This window comes from Cervus canadensis, chromosome 1 (genome assembly GCF_019320065.1).
Source record: "Cervus canadensis isolate Bull #8, Minnesota chromosome 1, ASM1932006v1, whole genome shotgun sequence".
Lineage (NCBI taxonomy): Eukaryota > Metazoa > Chordata > Mammalia > Artiodactyla > Cervidae > Cervus > Cervus canadensis.
The window spans coordinates 114,167,990-114,195,626 of record NC_057386.1 but is presented as its reverse complement, the minus strand read 5'-3'; the positions used below and the strand labels follow the sequence as shown (position 1 = coordinate 114,195,626).

The 27,637-nt window shown below is 48.0% G+C and overlaps 1 protein-coding gene across 3 annotated transcripts in view; it reads left to right on the top strand.

Moving 5' to 3' along the window:
- Positions 1-255: 255 nt before the first annotated feature.
- Positions 256-27,637, top strand: part of SEZ6L (seizure related 6 homolog like) — a 185,741-nt gene continuing 158,359 nt past the window's right edge. For all 3 annotated transcript variants that reach the window (XM_043438080.1, XM_043438079.1, XM_043438078.1), the window contains exon 1: positions 256-535. In XM_043438080.1, the coding sequence (XP_043294015.1) occupies positions 442-535 (94 nt within the window). In that variant the 5' untranslated portion in view covers positions 256-441. The remainder of the gene's footprint in view (positions 536-27,637) is intronic.

Here is a 27,637-nt window from a genome sequence, read left to right as displayed (position 1 = left end):
CTGGCCGCGCCCGCGCAGGGCTGCCGGAGCATCCAACGAGAGGAAACGCTCGGCCCCCAGGACGCCAGGGGAACCGGCGTCAAACTTTGCAGGGCCGACGGGCCGGCGGCCAGGGGAGGAGGCTGGCACCCGGGGCCCGCCCGCCCCCTCCCTTCCTGCCCGCGCTCGCTCGGCACCGACTCGGCTCCAGCCCCCCTCCCTCCTCCCGCCCGCTCCTCGCTCGTTTGCTCGCTCGCTCGCCGGCTCCTCCTCACTCGCCCGCCCGCGCCCGGCGCAGCTCGGCCAGAGTGATCGCGGGGCTGAGCGCGCGTCCGCTCCGGGGGGCTCCGGCGGCTGCCCCGGCCCGCGGCCCCCTCCCCGCGGCTGCCGCCTCCTTCCCTTCCTCGCTCGCCGCCTCCCTCCTTCCCCGGCTCCCGCGCCGTCCGCCGCCCCGCAGCCACGATGCCCGCGGCCCGGCCGGCCGCCGCGGGACCCGGCGGGATCGCGCTGCTTCTCGCCCTGCTCCTGGGCAGCCCCGCGGCGGCTCCGGCGGGAGGTAAGCGCCCGGAGGGGCGGGGCGGGGGAGGGGGCAAAGTTGCCGCGAGTGCGGGGCCGCTGGAGGTGGGTGGGGGGGTGGTCCTGGCTGATTCGGACGAATCGCCCCTCATCGGCTGGGCTGCGGAGTAGGGGGCGGCTGCCCACATTCGGGGCTGGGCACCGCGTCCCCTTGGGCCGTGTTGCTGGGAGTGTGGAGGCGGGGATGTGTCTGAAGGACTCGGGCGCTCTCCTGCCTCGGCCGCGGGCTCCCTGGCTGCCTCGCTGGCTCCAGGGCTCACTCCCTTTTGCAGTCCCAGAGAGTCTCCTTGGAGTGGGGTCGCCTGCAATCCCCCGCATTCCCGGAGGTCTCTGCAAACCGCACCCCCGGGGCCGGGTGCCAGATAATTCTCACCCTTTCGGGGAGAGGACGAGGAGGGGGGCAGCTGACCCGCCGTGCAACTGAGGGATGGATTTAAACAGTGCGCCTGGGGGTCGTCCCCGGGCCTCCCACTGAGGGACACCGTGCTTCCTTTCGGTTCAGGCTGCCCCCGGGAGACCGGGTCCCTGGACAGATCCCAACCAAGTGTCTGGAAGCAGAACTTGGGTGTGGCTTTCGCCTGGAGGCCGGTGGAGGGGGGCTCCGGGCTCTCCGAACTTATCGAGGGAGGGAGAGGAGATCTTAGATCACAGGCGGGAACCTGAGCGACTCCCCCCACCCCTGTCCTTTTCTCCCTTTAACAGCCCGGCGTCTCTGAACACTATTATCAGTTGGGGGTTGGGGGTTGGGGGAGGGGGGAAGGCTTGCTAGTTTCACCCAGCACGTGCTTGCAGGTTGGAAAGGGGAGGATGGTCGCTCCTCCTTCCCAGACCTGGAGCCGCAGCCTCTCCTCCACCCGGCTGAGCGCCCACAGGGAAAGTTGTAGCGGGTGGTTGGGGAGGGGGAGCTGAGATCGAGACGAGTACAGCGCCTAACTCATTCAAAGCTAACCCCAGGAGCGTTCGCGGGCTTGATCAGGCCACTCGGAGACCCCAGAGGGGAGGGGAGCCTTGGGAGAACTCCCCCTTTGAAAGGTCCAACTCCCCCGTTCCCAGTAACTCGCCCCTCGGGCGGGCAAGAGCAGGCAGTCTGCAGGGTCTGCCCAGGCTGAAGACAAGCCGGAGGGCGCACACTCTGTCCATCTCAATCCCCTTGTCTGGTTTGGGCCGTCTAGAACCTGAACCAGAGGGCAGACGCTGCCCTTTCTCCCTGGGGCGTTCTGAACACCCCCTGCGCACACACCTGCTTTCAGCACCAAAGGCCGCGGACAGCTCTGCGTTCCCGGGCACTGTTTCCGGGTCTCCTCTTCAACTCTTCCCCACAGCCTGGAGTGCCCTCCTCAGCATAAATCAGGCATTTTACCCCCACCCCCTTCTCTGTAAACGTGGAGCCCAGAGCGCAGAGAGAAGGAAATAATTCATCACCTTTTGTTTAACAAAGCATATCATTAAAGAATCCCCCCTTTTGTGAGGCAGTAATATTCACAGTTTACACCAGGTCTGGACAGTTTCTTTGGGAAGGAGGGGGGAAGAGAACTGGCTTAAATAAATCTTTTCCACCACCGCATGCCCTTCCTTAATTAGCTGTCTTTTCCAACAATGGCTTGGTGGCCTTGAATGGAGTCCAGATCTCTCTCCCTCATCCCCCTTTTTGAATCTGTGTTGTGACTAACACACACAAAAAAGAATGGGAAGCTTGCTGGCTGGCTTTTCTAAAGTCATTCTACCTCTGAGGATGGCACTCTAAAACATATCCCCCTCCAGGGGGGGGGAAAAAATGTCTTAATGGCACATATTGAATCGTCATCCAAGGCAAGGGTTTTATATCCTGCCTCCTCCCCTGGCTTCACACACAAAATGTGTATGTGTGTTTTAATTTTTAAGACATTTCATATTATTTTTCCAACTGCTTGACTCTATAGCTAGCCGGCATATATTTTTCATTAACTTCAGGTCATTGCCAAATTAAAGTCAACCAGTGTACTACTTCAGAAGGCTCATTAATAACGGTGTGGTTCTGACTCCAAGACTGAGTCATAAAAAGGGAGGGAGGGTAGCCAATTAGAATTTGGAAACAACTGACCTCCCCCAATGCATTCTGTTTTTAACGTGGAGCCCAACTTCCACTAATGTCAGCTGGAGAACCATTCATCTGACTCAGTGTTGCAAGCCAGTCCTTCTGTTTTTGGTGCAGTGAGGAGATTTGTAAATACAGTACTTGAAAGAAACTTGTTGCTAAATTCTTATGCAGGTCACGTGATTCTCTGGGCCATTTTGCTGTGAGGCATGAATAAGTATAAAGTGTAACTTGTTTTTGAAGAGGCTTCTTATTGTCTAAGATATGCACATGGGGAATAATTGTAACTACGCGCTAAGACTGCAGAGCCCGAGTGTAATTTCTTTTCATTTTCCTTGAATTAATAATGCAAATTCTGTATTGCTTAGTAAGACTCAAAATTGCTGCTTCCTCCAGTCTCTAATGTACACTGTTGTTAGATTCACTTAAAATACTATTTTCATGATGGAATGACTTTTTTTTTTTTTTTTGGCCTGTGGAGTGTTAACGGCCCCTTCCTGGGGCCACCTCCTCAAAGGCTGATGTATTCTTGTGTTCCCATGGCTCAGCCGGATGTTAGGAAAATGTTACATTCCTCTCTTTTCTCTTTCCAAAGCAAAGGGATTTTTCCTGATTAGAATGGCTTGTTTTCTAGTTTTGCTCACAAGTTCATTCCTGTTACTCAAAAAGTGATTCCAAAGGGCTCAATTTCTTGGTCCACACTTTTGGTCCACAATTTCTGCGACATGCTGTTGGCACAGACTTCCACTAGGGGCACTCAAAGCCACAGTTGGTGACTGAGGGCAGACAAGGCGAATTCTGACCTTTGGAACCACCGGGTGTGTGCTATGCCAAAGGTCGGTAGAATGGAGCTCTCCTGTTTCTAGGAGAGAAGTTATTTGATGGCGCTTGACATATGCAGTGGATCAAGAGGAAAGAAAGGCGAAAATGAGGAGGGAGAACGAGCCGAGGAAGGCATCATTAGAATACAGAGTCCAGCTGCCTTTTTTATACCAGTTTGTGGCTTCTTTCATGGAGCCAAGTTGCAAAACATCAAAGAGGCCATGGCACGGCTCCTCTGAGGAGTTTGACTGGACTGGACCCTGCAATTAGATTTCAACAGTTCTGAAAAGAAGTGCATGGCTTTGCGGTCGGAGTGACCTGGGTCAGGCCCAGCTTCATTGTTCCTGTGTAATCTTCAACAGGTGAAGCCTGCCTCCACTCTACCACCTGTGGGATGGGGGTGGCATGGGGTTAATGTTCCCAGCCTAGAAGGATGGTTGCTGTCATTTCATAACACTTATACCTGTAAAGCACCTGGCACATAATAGGTATTCAAGTAACGTTTACTCTCTTCTCTTCCCTCCTTTTCAAAGACCACACTGCCCCTCCAAAGCAGATCCTTGAAGCTGGTGTGAAGGAAATGTTGACATAAACACCTGGATAATTTAGTCCCAAGTAGACGGTTGAAGGTAGGGTAAGGAGCAGTCCCAGATGAGAAATTGTCACCACCTGGTGCAGACTTTTCAAACTCTCTCCCTGTAACTCTTTGAATCTCAATATTACCACCAGGAAGCAGAGTTCATTATTCCAAAGATACAGGATGGCAGGAGAGTGGTTGGAAAGAAGACCTAAGGAGAGAGTCTTCTGGAAAATTCAGTTATCCATCCGTTCATTCAGCATCTACTAAGCACTTTCTACATGGGCTTCCCAGGTGGCTCAGTGGTAAAGAATCCACCTGCCAATGCAGGAGACCCGGGTTGGATCCCTGGGTCGGGAAGATCCCCTGGAGAAGGAAATGGCAGCCCACACCCGTATCCTTGCCTGAAAAATTCCATGGACAGAGGAGCCTGGCAGGCTACCGTCTACGGGGTCACAAAGAATCGGACACTGAGCGACTGAGCCACAGACACGCGCGCACTCTGGGCATGTGGCAGGCCCTGCGTGGGGTGCTGGAGACACAGAATAGTGTGATGAGGTCCCTGTCCCAGTGATGGTAGCCTAGCAAGAAAGACCTGCAGGTAAATCACCAGTGTCCTTGCCACGTGATGTGCGCTTGGGAGTCGGGGGTGGGGGTGCAGAGATATCACTGGTGGGAGTGTTTCATTCTGGCCAGAGGTAGCTGGTGAAGTCTCCCCTGAGCTGCCAGGATCTGAGCTGGCCCGAGGTATCAGCAGCCGCACATGAGAGTTCTACGATGGAGCAGTGACGATCCTAAAGAAGGCTTCGCTTTTGGAAGACGTCACACACCTGTGGAATCAGGGAAAACGGGTGGGGCAGGGAGGCAGACACACACGCATGCTCACACGTGAGAAGCCCAGAAAGATCCTGGGACCTGCCCACACTCTTTGCACTCCCCTGGACTCCACTGCCAAGGGGCTGAGAGCTGGAACAAAAGGCCGTGAGCCACAGCGTCTGCTGTTGTCCACTAGAGGCTGTGATGACACCGACGGACTCCTCTCCGAAGACAGCCAGGCCCAGACGCTGAGTACAGGCTGCAGCGCACAGCCCTGGGTAAACACTGCTTTCCGTGGGGTCGGGGGGGGGGGGGTGTGCATATTCATACAATCCTCTGGTTACTGTCATTCCTCGGAAGCCCTTTGGTGGTGACGGTGGGGGTCGGGAGAGGACCGGCTGCTTTCAGGAGAGGGTCAAAGGCTGACGTGTTGGGGTGAGGTCAGTGGACCCGCGTGACGCAATTTACTGGGTCTGTGTCAGTGATGAACACAGCATTTACGGAGTGTTGATTTCCTTCCGAGCCTTGTGATAAAGGTTTATGGAGGTTTGTTCTGAGCATGCTCACAACAGCCCCAAGAGGTAGATGCCGTCATTATCCTTACTTCCTGACCAAGGAGATAGAGGCACAGAGAGGTTAAGCAATGCGTCAAAAGTCACAAAGCCAAGAAGTGGTTGTAATCTGGCATCAGACCCAGGCCCGAGCCAGAAGCCTTTAGAACCCCGTCCCGCACGACTGCCTCTCACTTGCTGCTGTTCTCCCAGCTAACGTGCCGGTTCTGCGGACTCCTGGGAGAGGCTGGTACATACTTGTCAGGTGTGTGGCGGGGGTGTCTATCCTCTGGCTATAGTTTCTGGCATGTTGTAAGCATGCGAGTTAAACTGGTCAAATTGAAGTGAGTGGTAAAGTGAAGTAGGCTGCAATGAATGTGTAGGCAATTAATTCACTGCCATTATACCTAATGAGTACTTAACATATGTTCAGCCCTTACATGGGTTATTTTATTTAATCATCACCATTTCTCTGCATTTTGTAGATGAGGAAACCAAAGCTTAGAGAAGCTGTGATCCGTTCTGGAAGCTCACGGTTGTCAGCTAAGAAGGTGCAGACGCAGGGTTTGTTGTGGTGTGGAGTTCTTTTTTATTTTTTTTGCTGGCTGTGCCATGTAGCATATGGGATCTTAGTTCCCTGCCCAGGGATCAAACCCATGCCCCCTGAGGTGGAAGCATGGAGTCTTGACCACTGGACCACAAAGGACGTCCTAGAGGTACCCAGCTGCTGAGTTTGTGAGCCTGACTGTGGGGATGGCACCTTCCAAGCAGGTGCTGCTGTATTTCCAAGTGAAATATGAACAGATTCCTTCACCATCACTGTGCAGCCAGGCTGCATGGACCCAAACCCCACCTCACCCAACTCCAAAGACTAACACGACAGAAGCCAAAATCAACTAGCGCTTTCTCGAGCTCTTAACGGTTCTTAAAACAAACAAAAAAAAGCATAAGGGTTATTCCTTCCCAGGAAGGGGAAGGAGACTTCATGAAAGAAGGTGAGCGATATAGCCGGTTCATTGGTTGGTTTTGAAATTTTGGCTGTTTGTAATTTCTCGTGTTCACAGGCCACTCAACGAGTCATGGAGAACTCACAGGGTAGAAGACTGGCTTCTGTAAGCCCCTGAGTTCAGGATCTGGGCTCAGGCATCTCTTGGCCGTGAGCCTCAATTTTCCCATCTGTAAAATGGATCACAATAACCACTACCCCATACACAATGCTGTCCTCTCAAGGCTGGGTGAGACACGGGAGGCAAGATGCTTCATGCATGGCAGAAAATCAAAGCTTCAGGGAGGTGGGTGCTGGCATGAAAGACTCCAGACACCCCCGTGTGTTTCTTCCTGGGCTTTTTATAAGAGAATTACTAACTATAATAGTTTTGTTTGCCACTGAGTGTGGGCTACTCTGTGCCAGAGGATCATCCATGTGCTTACCCTTTATTCACTCATTTGATCCTCTCCCAGCCCTATCAGATGATATTGCTAACTAGATGTTACCGATGAGGAAACTGATTCTTAGAAAGGTACAGGTGCCATGGCACAAATGATGGCCTTGCTCAAGGTGTCACATGCAAATGAATGATGGAGTCAGGATTCAAACCCAAGACTGGTTGATTCCAAAGCACAGGTTTGTTCTAAATGTTAGGATGCTAGCATATAGGTATCCCCTAGCAACAGCTACATCAAGAGCTGATGCAAACCCAGAAATCAAGCAGTTTGACCTCCAGGAGGAAAGAAGCTTTCTCACCCAGGGGCAGGTGGCAGGTAGCTCACGGCAGATCACAGAGAGGAGAAACAGTTCATCCTAACCGTCTCTACCCACTCTGATGGCTTCTAGGTAAAGCCACCCTTCTTTTTTTGCTCATGCTTTTCCTTCGACCTGTGCTGTCATCCTAGGAGTTTGAAGGAGTTCAGAGAGGACCAGATAAAATCCCCAGCTGGCTGATTTAGCAACATGATCTTAAGCTATTTGCTTTAGTGTTCTGAGCTTACTCTGGCCTGATACGCAGAGTGGGAGGATCATGTCTCTCCTGCAAGCTTAAGAATGCACATATGTAGATACGTATACTGAGCAAGCACGCAATAAAAAGTTGCCATTACTGCTAGTATTGGTCACTTGGTGAACTTCTATTCATCCTTCAAAATTATCCTATTACCTTTTTCTATAAGACCATCCCCGTCTCTCTCCTCTTTATACCAGTTATGAATGATCTTCTGTCTCCCCCATCAACATATTCTGTTCCCCTATTCCTGGCAACTCATGCACCAATGAGTCACCAATTTACACACCTCCCTCCCACTATACAAGAACCTTTTCAAAAACCTCAGCTGAATCATACGCATCCATATCTCTCTTGAAGTGAAAGTGTGTCACTCAGTCATGCCCAATTCTTTGTGACCCCATGTACTGTGGCCCACCAGGCTCCTCTGTCCATGGAATTTCAGGCAAGAATACTGGAGTGGGGTAGCCATCGCCTTCTACAGAGGATCTTCCTGACCAAGGATCGAACCTGGGTCTCCTGCATTGCAGGCAGATTCTTCACTGTCTGAGCCACTTTTCAAAAACCTCAGCTGAATGGTATTATCCATATCTCTCATAGTCTGCATCTAACCCATTGTAAGTGCAAGTGCATTTACTCTGTTAAATTACCTTTCGTCTTAATCTTAGTGATGAGGTGGTAGAATCTTGAGATCTGAATTTAACTCCCAACTCTTTCTCCTACTTCGGTGTGGTCTTTGGCAGCAAAGGTATGAGACTTGGCTGCTCCTCTGAAAAGTGAGGCTGATAATAGTGTCTACCTCATAGGATTGCCATGAGGAAAATCAATGAGATAATAGATGTGAACTGACTGAAGAATTCTACAAAGAGGGAAAGGGGGAAGAAAAATTAGAAGATGAGGAAGGAGAGAAATTTTGTAAAGAGGAGAAAACGGCCTTTGTGCAGACACAGGGCCACAAGATGGACCATTCATTGAGTGCTTACCGAGGGCATCTTTCTTTCCAAAGGGACTGTCAGATGCAATGATTTACCCTGTACCTTAGCTCATTTCAAATTATTAACTTCCTGGGCACCACACGGTTGTTGTAGAATCTGCCTTCTCTCGGATCCCCGGCAGCTGTAAAAACGGCAAATGCCCGGCTGAAAATAGAAAAAGTAGCAAAGTGAATGAAAACCCAGACTCCAGAGTCAGAACAACATGGGTTTGACTCTGTTGCTTTTCACTAGACGTGTGACCTTGAACAAACTGCTTTGTCACTCTGAGCCAGCATTGGGCCTTTCTTGGGGATGATAGTCCATCTTCTCCAGGATCGGGGGGTGGGGTGGGGCTTGGTACAGAGAAGCTCTGCAAAATGAGTTAATAAGACCGCTTCCTGGGGTCTGTAATATTCTTCAGATCGAAGCACTTCTTCAAGCTCCCCCACCTGCTTTAGTCCTCTTCCTGATGTTTTCATATTATTGAGGAAAGAGACTCAAAAAGGGACTGACTTACTCAAGGTCCCACTGCACATGAGTGGCAGGGCTGGAACTGGAACCTCTGACTCCTGTCTTCTCACTCCCATTCTTTTTTTAAAAAATTATTTAGGTTTGGCAGTGCTGGGTCTTTATTGCTGTGCAGACTTCCTCTGGTTGTGGCGAGCAGGGGCCACTCTCTAGTTGCGGTGTGTGGGCTTCTCATTGCGGTGGCTTCTCTTGTGGAGCACAGTTTCTAGAGCATGCAGGCTTCAGTAGCTGCAGCTCCCAGGCTCTGGAGGACAGGCTCAATAGTTGTAGGACTCAGGTTTAGTTGGGCTTCCCTTGTGGCTCAGCTGGTAAAGAATCCGCCTGCAGTGTGGAAGACCTGGGTTCGACCCCTGGGTTGGGAAGATCCCCTGGAGAAGGGAAAGGTTACCCACTCCAGTATTCTGGCCTGGAGAACTCCATGGACTATACAGTTCATGGGGTCCCAAAGAGTCACATACGACTGAGAGACTTGAACATCACGGGTTTAGTTGCTCGGCAGCATGTAGGATCTTCCCAGACCAGGGACTGAACCCGTGTCTCCTGCATTGGCAGGCAGATTCTTTACCACTGAGTCATCAGGTAAGCCCCTTACTCTCATTCTAAAGCGACTCTCTCCCTCTTTTAAGAACCACAGAATCCCAGCTCTCCTCAAGTGTATGTTCTGAGACCCAGAGAGATGTGGCAATGAAAGCATCTGTCTATTAAAACAATAGCATCCGTTACCCACGTTGGATATTTATCTCATGTGGCCATGGCGGAACGACTGTTTGAAAGGAGCTTTGGCAGAAGCTAAAATCAAGCTGTAGCTTCCTCCTCCTCTGCTGACTTGGCACCTGATTCTTGAGGCACCGGTGAACCAGCTTGCACCTGGGAAGGGTGCCATCCAAGCAGATGGCTCGAGTCAAGCAAGGAAGAGCAAGCCAGGGCGGCTCAGAGACGCAGGTCCCAGGCCAGGCGCCCCTCCTGGGCTTCCTTGCTCTCACCACGGGTCATGGAGACTGGCTGGTTGAGAAACCCAGCAGGGGTGTGGGGTGGAGAGAGCCAGGGCGGGGTCACAGGAGGCAGAGCTGATGTGGTCAGGGCCAGCCTTGGGCAAGCAGGGTCCCAGAGATGATCCAGGGGCTGGAGATGAGAGCGAGGTGGGCGGATACAGCCTAATACCTGGGAGTTGGAGCTTGTGACAAGTTGGAGCAGGAAGAAGAGTGGGTTTGAGCTCTTGGGTGACAGTTTCCTCGTCTGGTCTCACCCGTTCCCAGCTTGGGGGTAGGCACGTACCAAAGCTTCGCTCATAAATCGGTGAATTCAGCTGAAATGAGGCACTGGCCCAAGATCAAGAGCCCCACTGGGCAAGGCAGTGAAGCGAAGTAGAGAGCACAGGCTCTGGAGTCAAGTGTCCCTTCCCGCCTGTGTTATCTCAGACAAGTCACGTCGCTCTGAGATGACGCTGATGCTTTGCTGCTGTTGTTGCTCTGAGCTGACTCTCAAATTCCCAGATCTGTGCTGGCTTCCAGGAGAGGAACCGTGATTTCTTTGGGCTGTACAGATCAAGGACTTGCTCAGGATAGCCTGAGAACAAGACTTGCTCAAAAGATACCTCAGATAATGGACCAGGGATGCTCCGGGGCCTGGCTCCTTTGTCCATTTCTCTTTCATGGCATCTGCTGCCCTCTGTGCATCTATTACCCCTCCACTGACTGTGTCCCCTTCTGCTCACACACCGTCCATCTCCCTCATCACCTCCACGGACACGCGGACCACCGTGGCTTCCCAGTGGAACCATGCAAGCAGACGGTTGGAGTCAGGCAAGCAAGAGCTAGCCATGGAGGGTCACAGGAGGCAGAACTGATGTGATCAGGGCCGGCCTTGGGCGAGTAGGACACCAGGGATCATGCCTGGGGCTGGAGGTGAGAGCGAGGTGGGCGGATACAGCAGCTCATGCCCACCTCTCTTCCAGCTCAAACTCTATAGTTGGCATTGCCTCCTGTGGAGGCTATTAGTCATGTGTGGCTATCTAATTTTAGATTTGAATTCATTAAATCAAATTAGAATGTGACTGCCTCAGTCCCGGTAGCCACATCTCGGGCACTCAGTAGCCATGTGTGGCCAGCGGCTGCCCTGATTGGATGGCACAGAGAGAGAATGTTTCCATCTTGACTGAAAGCTCTACTGGATGATACTGGGTCCTGGCAGTCTAGACATACCGCTAGCACCCAGCCTCTTCGTGTTTCCCAGTTCAGGTTCCTTAGAGGAACATGGCTTGTCCTGCTCAGGCAGTAGGTTTGGCTGTCTGTGTTTGATCCAGTTGTGCACGCTGGGGTGATAAGCTTGCATGAGGCATAACCCTGGGTCATTCAGGTCTTCACTTGGGGTTGAGCAATCGTCGCTAATGACATTTCACACACTTGCTCCGCTGGCCTCGATAGCTGCTTCTTCAGCCCTCCTAATTGCGAAGATGTGGCTCTGGAACTCGTTTGCCGCACATCCATATTCATCAAGCTGAGGCCTCACTGACAAACACATTCCAGAGAGCTCGAGAGAATCACAGTGTATCCTGAGTGTCGGAGGTCTGTCTCTGCCCCCTCACTGGACAGTGAGACCCTTGGGGCCAGGGCTTGTCTCCCTATTCTCAGCTGTTCTGCTGAGTGGATGAGTGAGAGGAAGATAGGAGGGGAGGGAGGAAGAAAGAAATGAAGAAAGAGAGAAAGAAAGGCCTTCTTTGGCCATGAATGGCTCAGATTCGGGGGGCACAGGAAGAGCATCTGTGGGAAATGCACGATCTTCACATTTGGGTAAACTTAGGAAAGAACGATCTAAGGAAGAAGTCCATGAGACGGATTCTCATAAACGGGTATATTGGTAACTCAGAGGGTGAAGAATCCACCTGCAATGCAGGAGACTCGGGTTTGATCCCTGGATCAGGAAGATCCCCTGGAGAAGGAAATGGCAACCCACTCCAGTATTCTTGCCTGGAGCACCCCATGGGCAGAGGAGCCTGGCGGGGTCACAAAGAGTGGTTCACGAACTGAGTGACTAACACTTTCACTTTCAGGTATCTAACGTGATCCTCATTGTCTTTGGAAATCAGGCTAAGGTAGCAAGTGAAGAGAAGCTTCAAGATCTTCACCCAAGATCTAGGGTCCCAGGAGCCCTGCCCATTCCTGTGAAAGTTCATCTCCGGAATGACAACCGGACCTTTAGAAGCAAAGCAATGTTGGAGGTCAGTGGGAAAACAAGATGTGCTTTTTCAAACATGTGGTTCTAAGTGGGGTTTCAATAACACAGCTATTCTATAAGGTTGTGTTCTCTCGAAAGCTTTGATATTATGGAAATGGAAGGAAGTGTTTAAAAGAACTGTTTTCAGGGTGAACTTTCTGAGACTGGTGAGCTCAGCCCTGTGTTAGGACTGAGGCCTGAATGTGGATCCCAACTCTGCCATTTGTGCGTCATCATGGGTTGCTGAAGGAAGTGCTCTCATCAACTTGAGCTTCGGTTTCCATCTGCCAAATGAGAACACAGTGCTTCCTCTGCCTCCCTCCACAGGGTGGATTGTGAGAATGCAATGCAAAGAACCACTGAGCTACACAACTGCAGGAGGAGCTATTCATACTGCAGTGTCCGAGAAACCTCCCCTGAAGTGATGCAGTGCACAACCTGTGCACCTGTACATGGCAGCCCTGGAAGTGGAAGTGCACCCCCAAACTATAAAGTGATTTGCCCAGGGAGAGGACCAGTGCTCCTCCTACCTCTCATTCCCTGGACTGCTGATCAGGCCTCCACCTTTGTGCCCCTCTTTAAAGCAGGTTTTCCAAACTGTAAAGCTAATTGGGGGCCAGCCACCTTGGAAACGAATGCAAAATATGTGGAATCAGGCCTCATTTTCCAGGGCTTTGGAAGGGAAATTTGCCTAATTTATGGCATAAATAAAAGATGATGTGCTGGGGCTAATTTGCATACTTTCACTTGCATTGGAGTTAGAAATAACTTTTTTGTTGTGCTTGTTTTTAAAGAAAGCCTCAGGCCTCTCATTCAGCCAGTTGTGTAAGCTCAAGCAAAGAATTTAACCTCTCTAGGTCTCAGTTTCCTCATCTGTGAGGTGAGCATGGCAGGAGGACCCATGTGTGGGTCTGTAGGACCCACATAGGACTGTAGGACTGCAGTGAGGAGCCATGAGTTAATTCTGAAAAACTTGCAGAATAGTGGTTGGCACCCATGGTAGGAGCTCAGTAATGTAGGAACACGTATAATATATGTAACATGTATCATCATCCTTATTAATTAAACGTGTCTAGACCTACAGTGCATGTGTGCTGAGTCGCTTCAGCTGTGTCTGACTCGTTGCGACCCCATGGACTATAGCCCACCAGGCTCCTCTGTCCATGGGATTCTCCAGGCAAGAATACTGGAGTGGGTTGCCATGCCCTCCTCCAGGGGATCTTACTGGTTCAGGGATCAAACCAGCATCTCTTACATCTCCTGCGTTAGACCTACGGTTGATACCACAGAAAAGCCAAAAGGATGCACTATAGTGTGTACCCACAGGGAGTGATTTCGAGCTCAGGACCTAGACTTGTGTCAGGACACAGCAGGTGTCTGATTATGGGATACATAAATGGGCCATCATCAATTGCTTCCCCACAGATGCAAGTGTTGGGAAGCTTTTCTCCTTTCTCCTCTTTCTGGACAATGAGGTCCTCCAAGGCCTCAAGGTCCTCCAAGGTCCTCCAAGGCAAGGAATAGATCATATTTCTTTCTCAGTCCCCCCACTCAACAGTCCATCTCCAATAAATAGAAGCTCAATAAATGGAAAGTTGTTGGTTGAATGACTGCTGAAATGCAATCCTTCTTAATTAGCGTGCAGGAAATGCTTAGTATCAGCATGCCTGCTAAGGTACAGTTGTCTGCCTCCCAGACTAAGAACTCCTCAAGTCTGTGTCACCGACAGCTGAGCGCGGCACATCAGGCCGTCAGCTGGTGCTTGCTGGCTGTAGGGCAGTGGCCAAGAGCTCAGAGTTTAGGGTCAGAGAGACTAGAGTCTGAAACCCAGTTTCATCACTTCTAGATGCATAACCATGGGAGGTTGTTTGTGCTTTGTGGAAAAAACTTTTCATCTATTTGAAATAAAGAATTGTCCATCAAGAAGTAGCACAGTGCCTGACGCAAATTATGTACTCGATTTAGATATGGCTATGAATAAATGAATGAATGACCTTTCCCAGGAGTCTCAACAGAGGAAGAGGGACTTGTGTATAATTACCAGCAGGAACAGAATTCACAATTGCCTGAACCCCACAGATAAAGCGTTCTAGGGGAATTCATTCACAGAGGTGTATTGACTTTACAGTAGCTGTATCTAAATGCTGCTCCCCAATGTAAGGTATTTTATCATCTTATTTCATAAAATTGAGGTTCTAAGAAGAATGCAGGGATCCAGCTGGGTGAAGCCATCATTCCCTGGCTAGTGTTTTATGAGCAAGGTTCACTTCAGATCAGCCACAGAACCCCAGATGAGGAACCAGGACCCTCTTGCCATCAGGGGCTTACAGAGGGCACAGTCTGGGTCTTTTCTGTCTGTCTCTCCACTATGCCCCTTCCCTGTTTCTAAAGTAGATCTCTGGAAAGGCTGAGAAGGAAACAATCTCCTCTAATGCCCTAACAGGGAATCCCTGCTGTGGCTTATTTGTAGGATTTTGCTTAATTATTAGCAGAACTTCATATTGCAGGCATTTGATTATAGATAAGGAAGCTGACAGGCTCAGTTGGCTAAACGGTGGTGACTTAGGATTTATTCATTCATTCAAGACCGACTTTCTCATCCTGCAAGACCTTCTGCTCTGTACCAGGTACTTGGCACAGACTAGAGATAGATGAATAAAACATAATCTTGCCTTCATAGAGCTTAACTGCTAACCATTCTTCAAACTCAGGTGTAACAGAAAAATGCAAGTTTTTTCTTCTCTCCTCCATCCTCTCTCATGCTGACCTGATGATTTCCAGGCAAGCAGGAGGTTCTCCCCAAGGGGCCAGGCCTGGGAGCCGTGAATTCCCAGAGCCACTGCCTGTCGTTCCTGGCTGGGATCTGCACAAAACAAAATGCCTTGGTCTCACCTACCCTCATTTCTAGAAAAAAAAAATTAGTGGGTGTTCTTTCATGGAACACATAACTGTGCCACTTGAAGAGAACTTTCAAGAACCATCCTGGACTTCATAGATACAGACAAGAGAGCTCCATCAGGACGGACTGAGAGCAACATCACTGATTTCACTCACGGCAATTATGTGGGCACCACATTCTCTTTTGCATGGGGAAAAATACATCCTGAATTGCACAGAATTACAGAGCTGTACCTGACAGTGTGTACATACATGAATTTTATGCCCACTATTTCCATAAAGCAGAAACTGGGACAATCAGTTAATGAGGTTTGGCCGCAAACAAATTACCCCTTTCAGGTCCTGGAGTAGTTTTATTTTAAGTAGTAATAAAAATAGTCATTTACTTGTGCACATGTGGCAGAGAGTACCCATTATTGTATTAGATGGCCGCAAACAACTTTGAGGGGCTAGTGATATTGAAAATGAGCCCTATTTTTCATATAAGAAATGGTTCCTCAGCCTTGGTTTTTCCTGACACTGACATTTTGGCAGACGACTGGCCCATTGCTTTCAATTTAAGCGTATCCACTGTTTTTGTTTTTGTTTATTTTTGCTATACTGTGTACCTTGCAGGATCTTAGTTCCCCAACCAGGGATCCAACCCCCACTGCCTGCAGCAGAAGCACAGAGTCTAACTCCTGAACCACCAGGGAAGTCCCAGTGTAAACAATTTAAATTCTTACAGCATGGCACCGTGCTTCCCACGTTGGTGTGCAACTTGCTTTTCTACTTCTCGGGTCTCTTTGCTGTAATTGGAACAAGGCCCAGAATTAATCCAAGATAGACTGTCTTCCGCTGGCTCCCTCCCCGCTCTCCGATACCCCGTACCCACTTCTGGGGTCCCTTCCCTGATGCCTCCTCCCTGCCGCCTCTCTCTCTCTGCCAGTGCCAAGGCCTCAGGCTGGCACCCCTGCTGTAGGAACAAGCCTGTACTATTCTTGGTTTTTGTTTAGGCATCTGTCTTTCCCACTGGGGTGCTGGAAATTCACTTGATTCAACCATGACAGCAAATATTTAATGAGTATCTACTGGGTAGGCTCTGCTCCAAGCCCTGGAACAAAAACCAACAGTGCCAGCCCTCAAGGAACTTACTGTCGGTGATCTTTCATTTCTTCCCGGATTCAGCACACTCATTCATTCATTCATTGCTCCATCAGGCATCCACAAATGGCCCGTGCACTGGGTGGGGTGCCTCCTCTGCAACTAGCACTTGTTATTTGCACAAGGGGGTGAAAGTGATGGCCTGGCCCAGCCATGGGGGAGGAAAGATTCAGCTTGTCAGTGAGTGACGATAAACAAGATAAAGAGTTTCCAAAGAACTTGAGATGTTCTGCTGGGCCACTGTATACTTAAAATAGGAACTGAGAACTCTGAGAGCATGTCTAACCTCTAAAGAGAGGATAAGCCAAGAGAGGATCCCTCACACTGCCCTTGGGGGCTTAGCCACCACCAGGCACCCTAACCCTAACATAACTTCTTGGCATGGACTAGCAGAAAGACCAGCCAGCCAGGAGTCGGAGAGCTGCATTCTGGAGCTGAGTGTGTGTGTGTGGAGATGTGCTGTGTGCAATCTTGGGCCCATTGCTCTCCCTCTCTGGACCTCAGTTTCTGCACCTCTAAGTTTAGTGGCCTGGGCTCAATCAGTTGTTTCCAAAATGGACTTAAAACGGGAGTTAAAATCCCGGGGGGAGCTTTTAAAGACACGAACACTTGGCCTACACCGCAGTTAGTGCCCCGGAAGCTCTGCCCCACCACACCCACAGACTTCTGATGCGTCAGGAAAGTGTGCTCGGGTTATTTGACCCCAAACCATGACCTTTAATGACGCCTTTGTTCATGATAATTATGCTTACCACTTTCCTGCCAGGCACACGCTATGACCTCTACTCGCCTTCTCATTTAAAGCCCCATCGTAGACCCGTGGTTTACAGACTATTATGCCCACTTTACAGCAGTTGCCACTGAGGCTTGGAGGGGGTCAGGGACTTGCTCAAGGGGTCACATAGCTCTAGAAAGACCCAGACCTGGGATTTCTATTTGTGTCTGAAGGACTTTTAAACGAATCCACTGCGTCTCTCTGATGTATGGGTAGAGGTGGGAACCTACTCTGTGCTCCCTCCCCAGGGGCAGTCCTGGTCTCCCAGCTCCTCTCTTCCTGGAAATCTAGTTAACTCCTTTAATGAGCCAGATAAATGTGCCTCGTGGAGCAGGGGATTGATCACACCCAGCCTCCTGTGCACCAGACCCGGGTTTGCCATGCACCGGGCCGACCTCGCTGGCATGAATTATCTCTGCCATCAGCCCTCTCACCCGCTTCTGCTCTTGCAGGCCTCAGGCTGATCCAGGGATTTGTTAGCATCCAGCTCTGGGCTTGGCCAGGATAAGTCTCCAGAGTTTGGGGGCATTTGGAGAGTGAACAAAAAGCTTTAGTGGCCAGAGTATTGAGAACAAGAGAAGAAAGTGGGCACAGGGTGTTAGGAGATGGTGGGGCTGGAACCCACAGGCAGGGAGGCGGCCAAGAGGTGCTGGGGATTTCCTCTCCCATGCCTGGAAGCCACTGTGAGCTGGGGGATGGCTGATTGGTTCACAAAGCTGTTGATAAAGTGAAGGATTATTTAGGAAGCCCTTGTAGACAAGACTGGAGAGGGGGGGCGATTCATCCCACTTCCTCTCTCCCCACCACGAGACAGGCTCACCTGTTTCCTGCCTCCTACGTAAGGTCTGGAACCATTTGAGTTTCATCCAGTGCAACCCACCCCTCCCAGCACAGTCTCTCCAAGCACCATGGAAGGGAGACCGATGCTCTGAGCCTGCTCAGAAGTCCACAGGATTCTCAGCCCTTGACCCTTCAGCTGTGTTTCAAACCTCCAACCAATGCACAGACTTGCCCCCTCAAACCTGGTCGGGTGCTTCGAAAGGCTTTCTTTGTCCTTCCGGCAGCAGCTAGAATACAGAAAAGGCAGCAGAGAGGAGAGGAGAAGAATACAAATGTGGACAAATGATGATTAAACGCCCCCCATCCCCTCCTCCCAAACCCTGATCAGACTGTCCAAAAAGATCTTATACGTATTACCACTGGCTCTTGGTTTAATGGCAGCCCGACATTGCAGGGTAAATTAAACGACATTTATAACATAGCTTAACTATAAAAATGTGCTTGGGGCAGAAATTAGACATACCAAGACTTTTCCAGCAAAAGACATTTTTATAAATGCATGAGCACCTGAACCAATTTGGAGACTGTGTCATTTTGATTTAGAGCTGGGGGAGTGGGGCTGATCCCTAAAGAGGAGAAACAATTATTCGGGTGAGAAAAGATTTTAAAATTCTGGTTCTTGTCACTTATCTGCCTTGGACTCAAAAGCATCATTTAGAGAAGTGGGTTAACTCATGTGTGAGAGCCGGAACCCTTTCATGCCTGCATCATCCAGAAATCCCGTATGCCTTCTACATGCTGTCTCTTTCGGAGAGCCATCCAAGCCCTTTGAATGTTCCTAACTGGGTTGGGAACATCTCACTGGAACACCAACACCCATTTTGTTTCAGTTAGCTATTGCTGCGTAACAAACCGCCCTTAAACCTTAGTGGCTTGAAATAGCAGCCATCTATTATCCCCAGTGATTCAGTGGTTTGACAGGACTCAGCCTGGAGATTCTTCTGGTCCATGTAGTGTTGGATGGAGCCACAGACATCAGGCAGCTTGACATGGTCTGGAAGATCCAAGGGGCTCAACCACATGTTGGACAACTTGAGCTTCTTGTCACCAGAGCATCTGTCTTTCCCTCACGCAGCTTCTTCACAAGACTTGGGCTTCTCCCAGCATGACAGCTTGGTTCTAAGAGGGAGTGTTGCAAGAACAGAGGCAAAAGCTTAGGATCTCACAGGGGCCAGCTTTAGAAGTTGCACATTGCTCTGTTAGTCAAAACAAGTCACACAGCCAGCTCAGATTCAAGAGGAGAGGAACTAGACTCTTGATGGCAGAGTCTTGGCAGCCATCTTTAAGCTACCTCTTGTACTTATTCATGATAGAGAATTTATTGTGCAATTACCATGTGCTTGACAGTTGCTATGATAGGTACTCCTCACCTCTCTATACTGAGTTTATGTCTGTATCTCCTTGTGCCAAGGGACCCTTGTTAAATTCATCTCAGGTACCAAGGAGGGGCTATTGGTTCAGGTTCAATAGACAGCCCATAACTCTGGGTGTTCATTCCAAGGGTGGCCACTCTTAACCCAGGAGATTATCATGAAATATTACAGGAACCTAAGGACTAATATCATATTCTTCTTTAGTAGCAGCAGTAATAATGATGGTGGTAGTCATAATGATTCACTACAGAAAGTATTAGCAAAAGTATAATTCCTACTGCTCTAGAAGTAATAACTAATACTGCCTTACACTTAAGCAGCATTTGGCCACTTAAAAGACATTTTTATTTCTGTTATCTTAATACTCTATCCAACAACCTTGGGAAACACCCCAGAAGGACTTTTCTTATAATCCATAGTTTATAAGTGAAGAAACTGAGAGAACAGATGAAGAACTTATCACTGGTCAATCATAATGGGTGTGATTTATGAAGGACCTGCTGTGTGCTGGGCACTTTATACTAACCATTTACTTTCTTTCTCGTGGCAATGGTGTGAGGTAGATATTTCTGTTGTTGCCACTATTTTATCAGTGAGGAAACTGGGGCTCAGAGAGATGAACACCTTTACCTGTTAGTTTCATGGCTGGGATTTGCTTCTAGATCAGTCTGATTCACAAGTCAATGACTCTTTCCACAATGTTACACTGATTTCTTCCCAGATCGCCAAATTACCTTGAGCTATAAAGACAGGTAACATTCATGTGAAAGTAGTGTGCAGAATTAGAGTGAGGGATTCTTCCAAAGAAAGTATCTGTTAGCCTTAGAGCCCACCCTTTGCAGCATTTTTTTTACTACAAGCTTTCATTTTTCACTCGTTCTTAGTTCTTAGCAGCTTCCACTTACTAAAGGCTACCAGAAAGTAAAGTTCCAGAAAAATGAAATGTCATATGTAGAAAAATACATGAGGTCATTCTGTCAAATTCGCCTAGGGATTCAGTCACTTTAAAATTGTAAACTAAGTACTTAATGGGAGCAAATGTATATATTTTTCAGCATCTATGATAAAACCCATCAACTGGTTATTTCCAGAGGACATGCTATGTACCAAATATTAAAAGGCAGGATATTGTACTATTAGGCATGCTAGCTTGAAATTAAGCCACCTGGGTTCAAGTTGCATCTCTGCCATTTATCAGCTCTACAGTCTCAGGCAAGTTATTGATCATCTCTATGTCTCAGTTTCCTCATCTTTAAAAGAGATTTATAAGCAGACCTATTTTCACAGGGTGGTAGGAAGGATTAAGTAGGCTAATATATGTACTGTAGAGTCAGACTTGATTTGTGTCTTCATCTTTGGACCAGTCACTGGGGCTGGAGTGATGCCCTTATATACATCTGTCCATCCATCCAACCATCTTTCCATCCATTCACCTGTTGATGAATCCATTCACTCATCTCTCTCTCCACCCACCCATCCATCCATCCATCCATTCCTCTTTTCATCTGTCAACGTGTCTATCAGCACATCCTATGCAAGGCCAATTTAGGACCTGGGTTTGCCCTGAACATTCTTCCTTTGGTGCCCCAAACTCACATTGTATCATAGAAATTAAATGCATTTTTATTGTAACATTTTACAGGAAATATTAAAGTTATGCTTTTGGAGTTATTTTGTTACCACAGTAACTCTCTCAATTTACGTTTATCTGTAATTTCTTGAAAAAATCATCAAGCATAACTCAGAATCCCTGTGAAATGAGACTTTAACCCATCAGTTCTTTTCAAATATAATAAAACTTTATGAACACTAAATTTCAGAAATACTAAGGTTGACATAATGGTATGTTATGGAGCCATTTAAGTTGAGCCTTTATTAATTTTGCTTGTGCAGTTTTATTATTTTGGAGCTAATATATTGTTTTTAGCTCCCAGACATTTTCATGGGCTCTTAAAAAGCTTGTAGGCCTCAGGCCTTAATGAGTAAAATAGGTCTATTTTCCGAGTTCTGTCTTATCCCTCCCTCTATTTTTTTTTTTTTTTTTTTTTTTTTTCCCAGTTGAATGAAGGGAAGGAGGTCATGCAAATGAGCTATCTGGTCAACCCGAGGTATTGTGCTTCATGAAAGAAACACAACATGAACCATGAACATCATGCCAAAGAGCTCATCCACCCCTTTAGGCTTTCCTGCCCTAAACAGAAACGGTAATTCTGGGCAGATGAAAGAAGATGATAAAGGCAGTTTTCAGCCCTTGTCATAAATTGTAATGAGTACCTGCTCTAGTAGGAAGCATTTTGATTACTTTTTGAAACATGAAATAGCAGATTTACCTCCTGTGATCACATCACGAACAATTTTTTTCCATATAAAAAGTGGTTTCAAGAAATGCTGAAAGCTTTAGGGTAATGACGGCAAATTGCTGTTACAATAGCAGCGAATTGTGAGCCATTTGTGTGTCTTTGAACATGGAAAAATGAGAAAATTCCCTAAGGAAAGGGGAAAAAAAACCCTTAATATGTCACCTGAAAATCCACGTGAGAAAAACATGGCTCAGTGCTGAGGAGTATGTATGCATCCAAACACTTGGTGAATGCCCTAGTCCATCTCCCCTTTTTAAAGATGCAGCATATAGATCTCAGAGAGGGGAGGTAACTCATGCAAGATCACAGAGCCAGTGTGCGTCTAGGCCAAGAGCTGACCTTGGCTTGATGCTCTTCTTCAATCTTATTGTGTTACATTGTCCTAAAATAGTGTGAATTTTAAAAAGATACTATTTTTCCAGTTTGATTTTTTCTCCTCTTATTGGACATTTTAGAACAATGGGGAGATGTGTGGAGAAAATTAGTTATCCCATCCCTACCCCAGCACACCAACAAAGCCTATGTGAATTCACAGCCAATGCTAATTTTCTTTCCTTCTTTTCAACTTTGAAAAGCCATTTTCTCTTTATGTTTCTATATGCTTCTTGAGTCTCTGTGATGTTTAGACTTGTCATAGCACTCAATTTTGCTCCCTGTGGCTGCTTGGGTTCAGTTCTCCCAGGAATAATAACCACGTCGGAGATCATGGTGCTGTGTATACAGAGAATCCATGCTGGGTGTTTCTTGAATGCCAGGAACCATGATGGTTGTTGAAGGAAAAAAGCTGTCTAGGACAGAATCCTTGCTCCCAAGAGAGTCAGAGGCCAATGGGGAGGCTGAATGGATAAGAGGACAATTTTGACAAACAGCAGTGTGTCCTGGGATGGAGAAATCAGCCACAGAACTCCAGGATGTGCCTGACCCAGACTAGGGTTCTAAGGAAGGCTTCCTGGGGGAGGTGATCCCTGAGCTGGATCCCAGAGGATGAGTAAAACTTATCCCAAAGATGGAAAAGAGAAGGGCATTGCAGGCACAAAGAAGAGCAAACTCAAAGATTGGAGGCGAGAGCTTTGGGACTAAAAATAACCTTAGATGCAACTAGAGCCTACTCCCGAAATACCTATCTCACAGATGGGAAAAGCAAGAGGTTTTTGAGGGTAGGGTTCTACTGTACAGGCTAGCTCATTCTGTTGACCTTCCTGGCCTTTAGAAGAAGATGATGATGTTGAAGATGATTATCCTGCAGATCTTTGCTATAACTAGTACACCCTGTCTAGGTTGGTAGGCCAACCTAGACAGCATATTAAAAAGCAGAGACATTACTAACAAAGGTCCATCTAGTCAAAGCTATGGTTTTTCCAGTAGTCATGTATGGATGTGAGAGTTGGACAATAAAGATAGCTGAGCACCAAAGAATTGATGCTTTTGAACTGTGGTGTTGGAGAAGACTCTTGAGAGACTCTTGGACTGCAAAGAGATCTAACCAGCCCATCCTAAAAGAACTCAGTCCTGAATATTCCTTGGAAGGACTGGTGCTGAAGCTGAAACTTCAATACTTTGGCTACCTGATGCGAAGAACCAACTCATTTGAAAAGACCCTGATGCTGGGAAAGATTGAAGGCAGGAGGAGAAGGGGATGACAGAGGATGAGACGGTTGGACAGTAGCACAGACTCAATGGTTGAGCAAGCTCCAGGAGTTGGTGACGGACAGGGAAGCCTGGCGTGCTGCAGTCCATGGGGTCACAAGGAATTGGACATGACTGAGCAACTGAGCCGAACTGACTACACCCTGAAGCAAAGGTGGTGTGAATTAAATGTGTATGTGACTATCTAATCCCACCCCTGAATTCAGAAAGCCCGACCTTACACTCCCTAGTTGGCAAGCTTGGATTGCACATTAACTGTCTGTGACCCACAATAACAGTTTCCTCCTGGCCATCTCATGATATTTAGGAATCTGTATATGAATCAATCACTGGGCAATGCAGTAAGTCCTTAGAGAGGGGTTGGGAGGTCACGGGATGGGAGTGTTCCTGATGGCATAGGAAAGAGAGCTCTGGATCTTCACCTACCTCAGTCGGAACCCCAGATCCACTACTTACCATCCGTACAACTTGGAGTGGACCAGTTTATCTTTCCATCTTCTCGCCTATAAAATGGGGGCAGGAAGAGTGCCCACCTGGAAGGACTTGGAGGGGATCCAGAGGCATGTAAGGATCCTGCCCGAGGGCTCAGGACACCCAACAAGGGGTAGCCGTTTGCATCATCTTATTTTAATCCTGACCAAGTTCCCTCCACCTCCACAACTGTTGAGCCCCAGCTACTTCCACTGACACGTTCTTTTTAACAATCCAGATCTGTGCTGGGCGCAAAGCAGTGGGGAGATGCCCCGTGCTACAGAGCATCTCAGATGTCCTGCAAAGCCTCCCAGGCACAGTTGGGAATGAGTCCATGTGGAGAGTTATTCTGGTTCATCCTTTGTCTGCTCTGCCCTGGTTGTCCAGATAACTGGGCTCTGCCTGACTTTGCAAGACTGGCCTAAGCTCACCTGCAATGCCATCTCAGACTCTCAAGCTGCCTTTGATAAGCCTGCTGCCTTTGGGTGAAATATTCCTCATACAGTAAATCAGGGGGGTGTGGTTAAAAAAAAAGTGTCATAAAACTTCTCCAGGTAACTAAGAATTCGACAGTGATTGAAAAACCCAGCTTTGGGAGTCAAAGTAAGCTTTGTTCTGTTTTCATCCTAGCTATTGCCTGGCTGTGTGACCTTGGTCTTATTGGCTCCTATCTCTGAGCCTTAGTTGACTCATTTCTAAAATGAGGATAGTAGGGACTCCCCTTGGTGGTCCAGTGGTTGAGACTCTGCCTTCCAATGCAGGGGGTGTGGCTTTTATCCCTGGTCAGGGAGCTAAAATTCCACATGTCTTGTGGCCCCCCCCCCAAAAAAAAGAAACATGAATGAAAAAACCAGAAGCAATGTTGTAACAAATTCAGTAAAGACTTTAGAAATATTTTTTAATGTGAAAAATTAATTTAAAAATTGATAAATGAGTAAAATGGGGATAGTAACACCTACCTCTTTGGGTTATCATGAAAATTAAGTGAGATTTAATTTAATTATGTTAAGTGTTAAGTGTTTGGCACTGTTCTTGGGAAGCAGTACACTCTCAGTAAATACTAGCTTTTTTATTATGTTGTATTCATTCATTTGGAAAATAGAAATATCTAAACAGTGTCTCTATATGCCATGGCTCCAGGACAGATGCTGGAGAAATAATTGAAAACAAATAGATGTGATCTCTGCCCTCATGAAGCTCAGTCTATAAGAGGAGAAAAACAACAGTTAAACATATATACTTATCCATACAGAAACACTGTCACTGAATCAGGTCCACCTGTTCACCACTCAAAAATCAATGCTAGAGAGAGAGAGAGAAGATAGACAGACATGCGGGTAGAAAGGAAGATTGCTTTTGATCAGAATGCCGGCCATCTGGGGAGATGGTGAACTCAGTGTCCCCCAAAACCTACCTCCAAAGAGTCTGCTCAGCCACGTGAGTTTTTTAAGAGAAAAAGGGAAGTACTCTCAGTTAGTCATGGAGATGGAGGGTCAGAGGCATCACCATTCCCCACTGTTTGCAGGTCTGTTGACTTCTTGTGGTTTTCCCTTAGATGCTGTCTTTTTTGTGGGAGGCGGGGGAGGCATGTAGCTGCTTTATGGTGCTGGGTCAGTTTCAGCTGTACAACAGTGTGAATCAGTCGCGTGTAGACACACACCCCCTCCTTCCTGAGCTTCCTTCCCACCCGGACTCCTGTCCCACCCTCTCGGTCATCACAGAGCCCCGAGCTGAGCTCCATGCACCACACAGCAGCCTCCTACTAGCTTTCTGTTTTACACGTGACGGGGTATGTATGTCAGTCCTAATCTCCAATTCATCTCACCCCAGCTTCCCCAGCTCAAGTTCACACTTCCATTCTCTACATCTTTGTCTCTATTCCTGCCCTGGAAAAAGGTTCATCTGTACCATTGTTTTCTGGATTCTGCATATATGTGTTAATATATGGTATCTGTCTTACTTTTTCTGACTTACTTCACTGTATGACAGACGCTTGTCCATCCACATCTCTACAAATGACCCAGTTTCATTCCTTCTTACGGCTAAAGTAACATTCCAGTGTATATATGTACCATATCTTCTCTATCCATTCATGTGTTGATGGACATTTAGGTTACTTCCTTGTCCTGGCTATTGTAAATAGTGCTGCAATGAACGTTGGGGTGTATCTTGTTTATAGTTTATTCATGAGATTACTGATAGGGAAGCAAGAGGATAGATCTGATCAACTGTTCATTACTTTGTTTCTACTTCTTTGATCTATGAAAAGAACCAACTGATTAGGCAAGGTGTTGTGTGATCTATAGATTTGAAAGGTGTGCTAGGGCCTGAGATGGGCAGAGCAGGAGGGTGACTTGTCTAAGGTTAGTGAGAGGAGGAAAGGGGGCTCCCTGGAGAGAGCGCTTTCCTGCCAAAGGCTGCTTACAACACAGTTACAAATAGGGATCAAAGTGCTGCAAATGCATCAACCAGGGCGCTGGGATCAGGTGGTCAGGGAGGGCCTCCCTGAGGAGGCAACCTTTGAACTACGATCTGATGGAGCAGTAAGGGTTTGTCAGGCCCGGAGCAAAGGCATCAGCACGTGCAAAGGCCCTGAGTAAAGAATGAGCGAACCCTGCTTGAGCCAGAACCAAGGCCATCGTGGCTGGTAGATGAGGGCAGGAGTGGTCAGAATCTGGTCAAGAGAAGCAGCTAGGCTGTGGCACACACGGGGCCTTGCAGGCAGCCTGAGAACAGTGGGAGGCAAGGCACTGAGAGGCGTCCAGCAGAGGAGGGGGTGATGGGGTCTGAGTTCCGCTGCTGAAGTCTCACTTAGGCTGCTACGTGGAGAGGGGACTGTACTTCTCTCTTCATAGGCAACATCTATGTCCCCAACCAGAATGTAGGTTCATCAGGCTGGAGCACTGACAATCTTTTTTACTGCTGATCCCAGTACCTAACACAGGGTCTGGCACATCATAGGTGCTCTATAAATTCCTAATGAAAATGTAATTATACATGTCGATATGGCAATGTGGGCACTTAACTTCTCTTGCTTGCTGGGTGTTTCATTTCATGTAACTCAAATGACCAAATGGATTCTCAATAGATTCTCTCCATGGGCTGAGGAAAGCCTGAGGCTGGTCTTGCTAGGTGAGCTGCATGCTGTCACTTATGCAATTCTGGTGAAAAGGAAGCCAGGAGGGGTGCTGGTGTAGGGACAGATGAATGCCATGAGCTTTCTGTTATGAAAATAGGGTAGCTGGTGGCCTTCCAGGAAGACTCAACAATGCCGATTGACTGCAGGAAGAGTTAATAACTCCTCCCAGCCCAGCCAACTGGGCTTGGTTGCTAAGCAACTGCCTCCCTGGAGTTATATAATATGTAAGAGAAACATTTTTTTTTTTTTTTTTTTTTGGCAAATGGAACACAGGCTTTCTGGGTGACAGAGGCTTTTCACCTCGATGTTTTTGATCTGCAGTTGGCTTGGGGGAAGTTAGACGTGAGAGTGGCCCCACAGCTCCTTTCAAGCTGCTCTGGCCAAAGAGAATGGCTTCATCCGATAAGGGATGGATTTGGAGAAAAGGATAAAAAGGCCATCTGTGCAGTCTTTCTTTCCTCACATGGAATTCCTGGGCAACTCTGGCCTGGTCCGGTGTCCCCCTGTGGATTCTCCAGAGGGCTTTAGCGGCAACGGATCTCCTTGACGCTTTTGCCAAACTCACAGCTGGATTTGAGCAAATAGGGAGAAACTGCTGGCCGACCCAGGGTTTCATCAGCTCCTAGAATTCTCCATCTCTTTGGTCTTTGAGACTACAAACGTGTATTGAATAAATGAAGAAATGACTCATTCAGTAATCACAATGCAATATTAAGACAAGCAGAGGGGTTCAGGAATGAATCACACGCTTTGAAATCAGATAGAACTTAGTTCAAATCTGGGCTCCAATTGGAGAAATAATCTAACCACTCTGAGCCTCCTCAGTTTTCTCATCTTTAAAATAGAGGTGATGGTGATGATGATGGTAAAAACCAGTTTTAAAT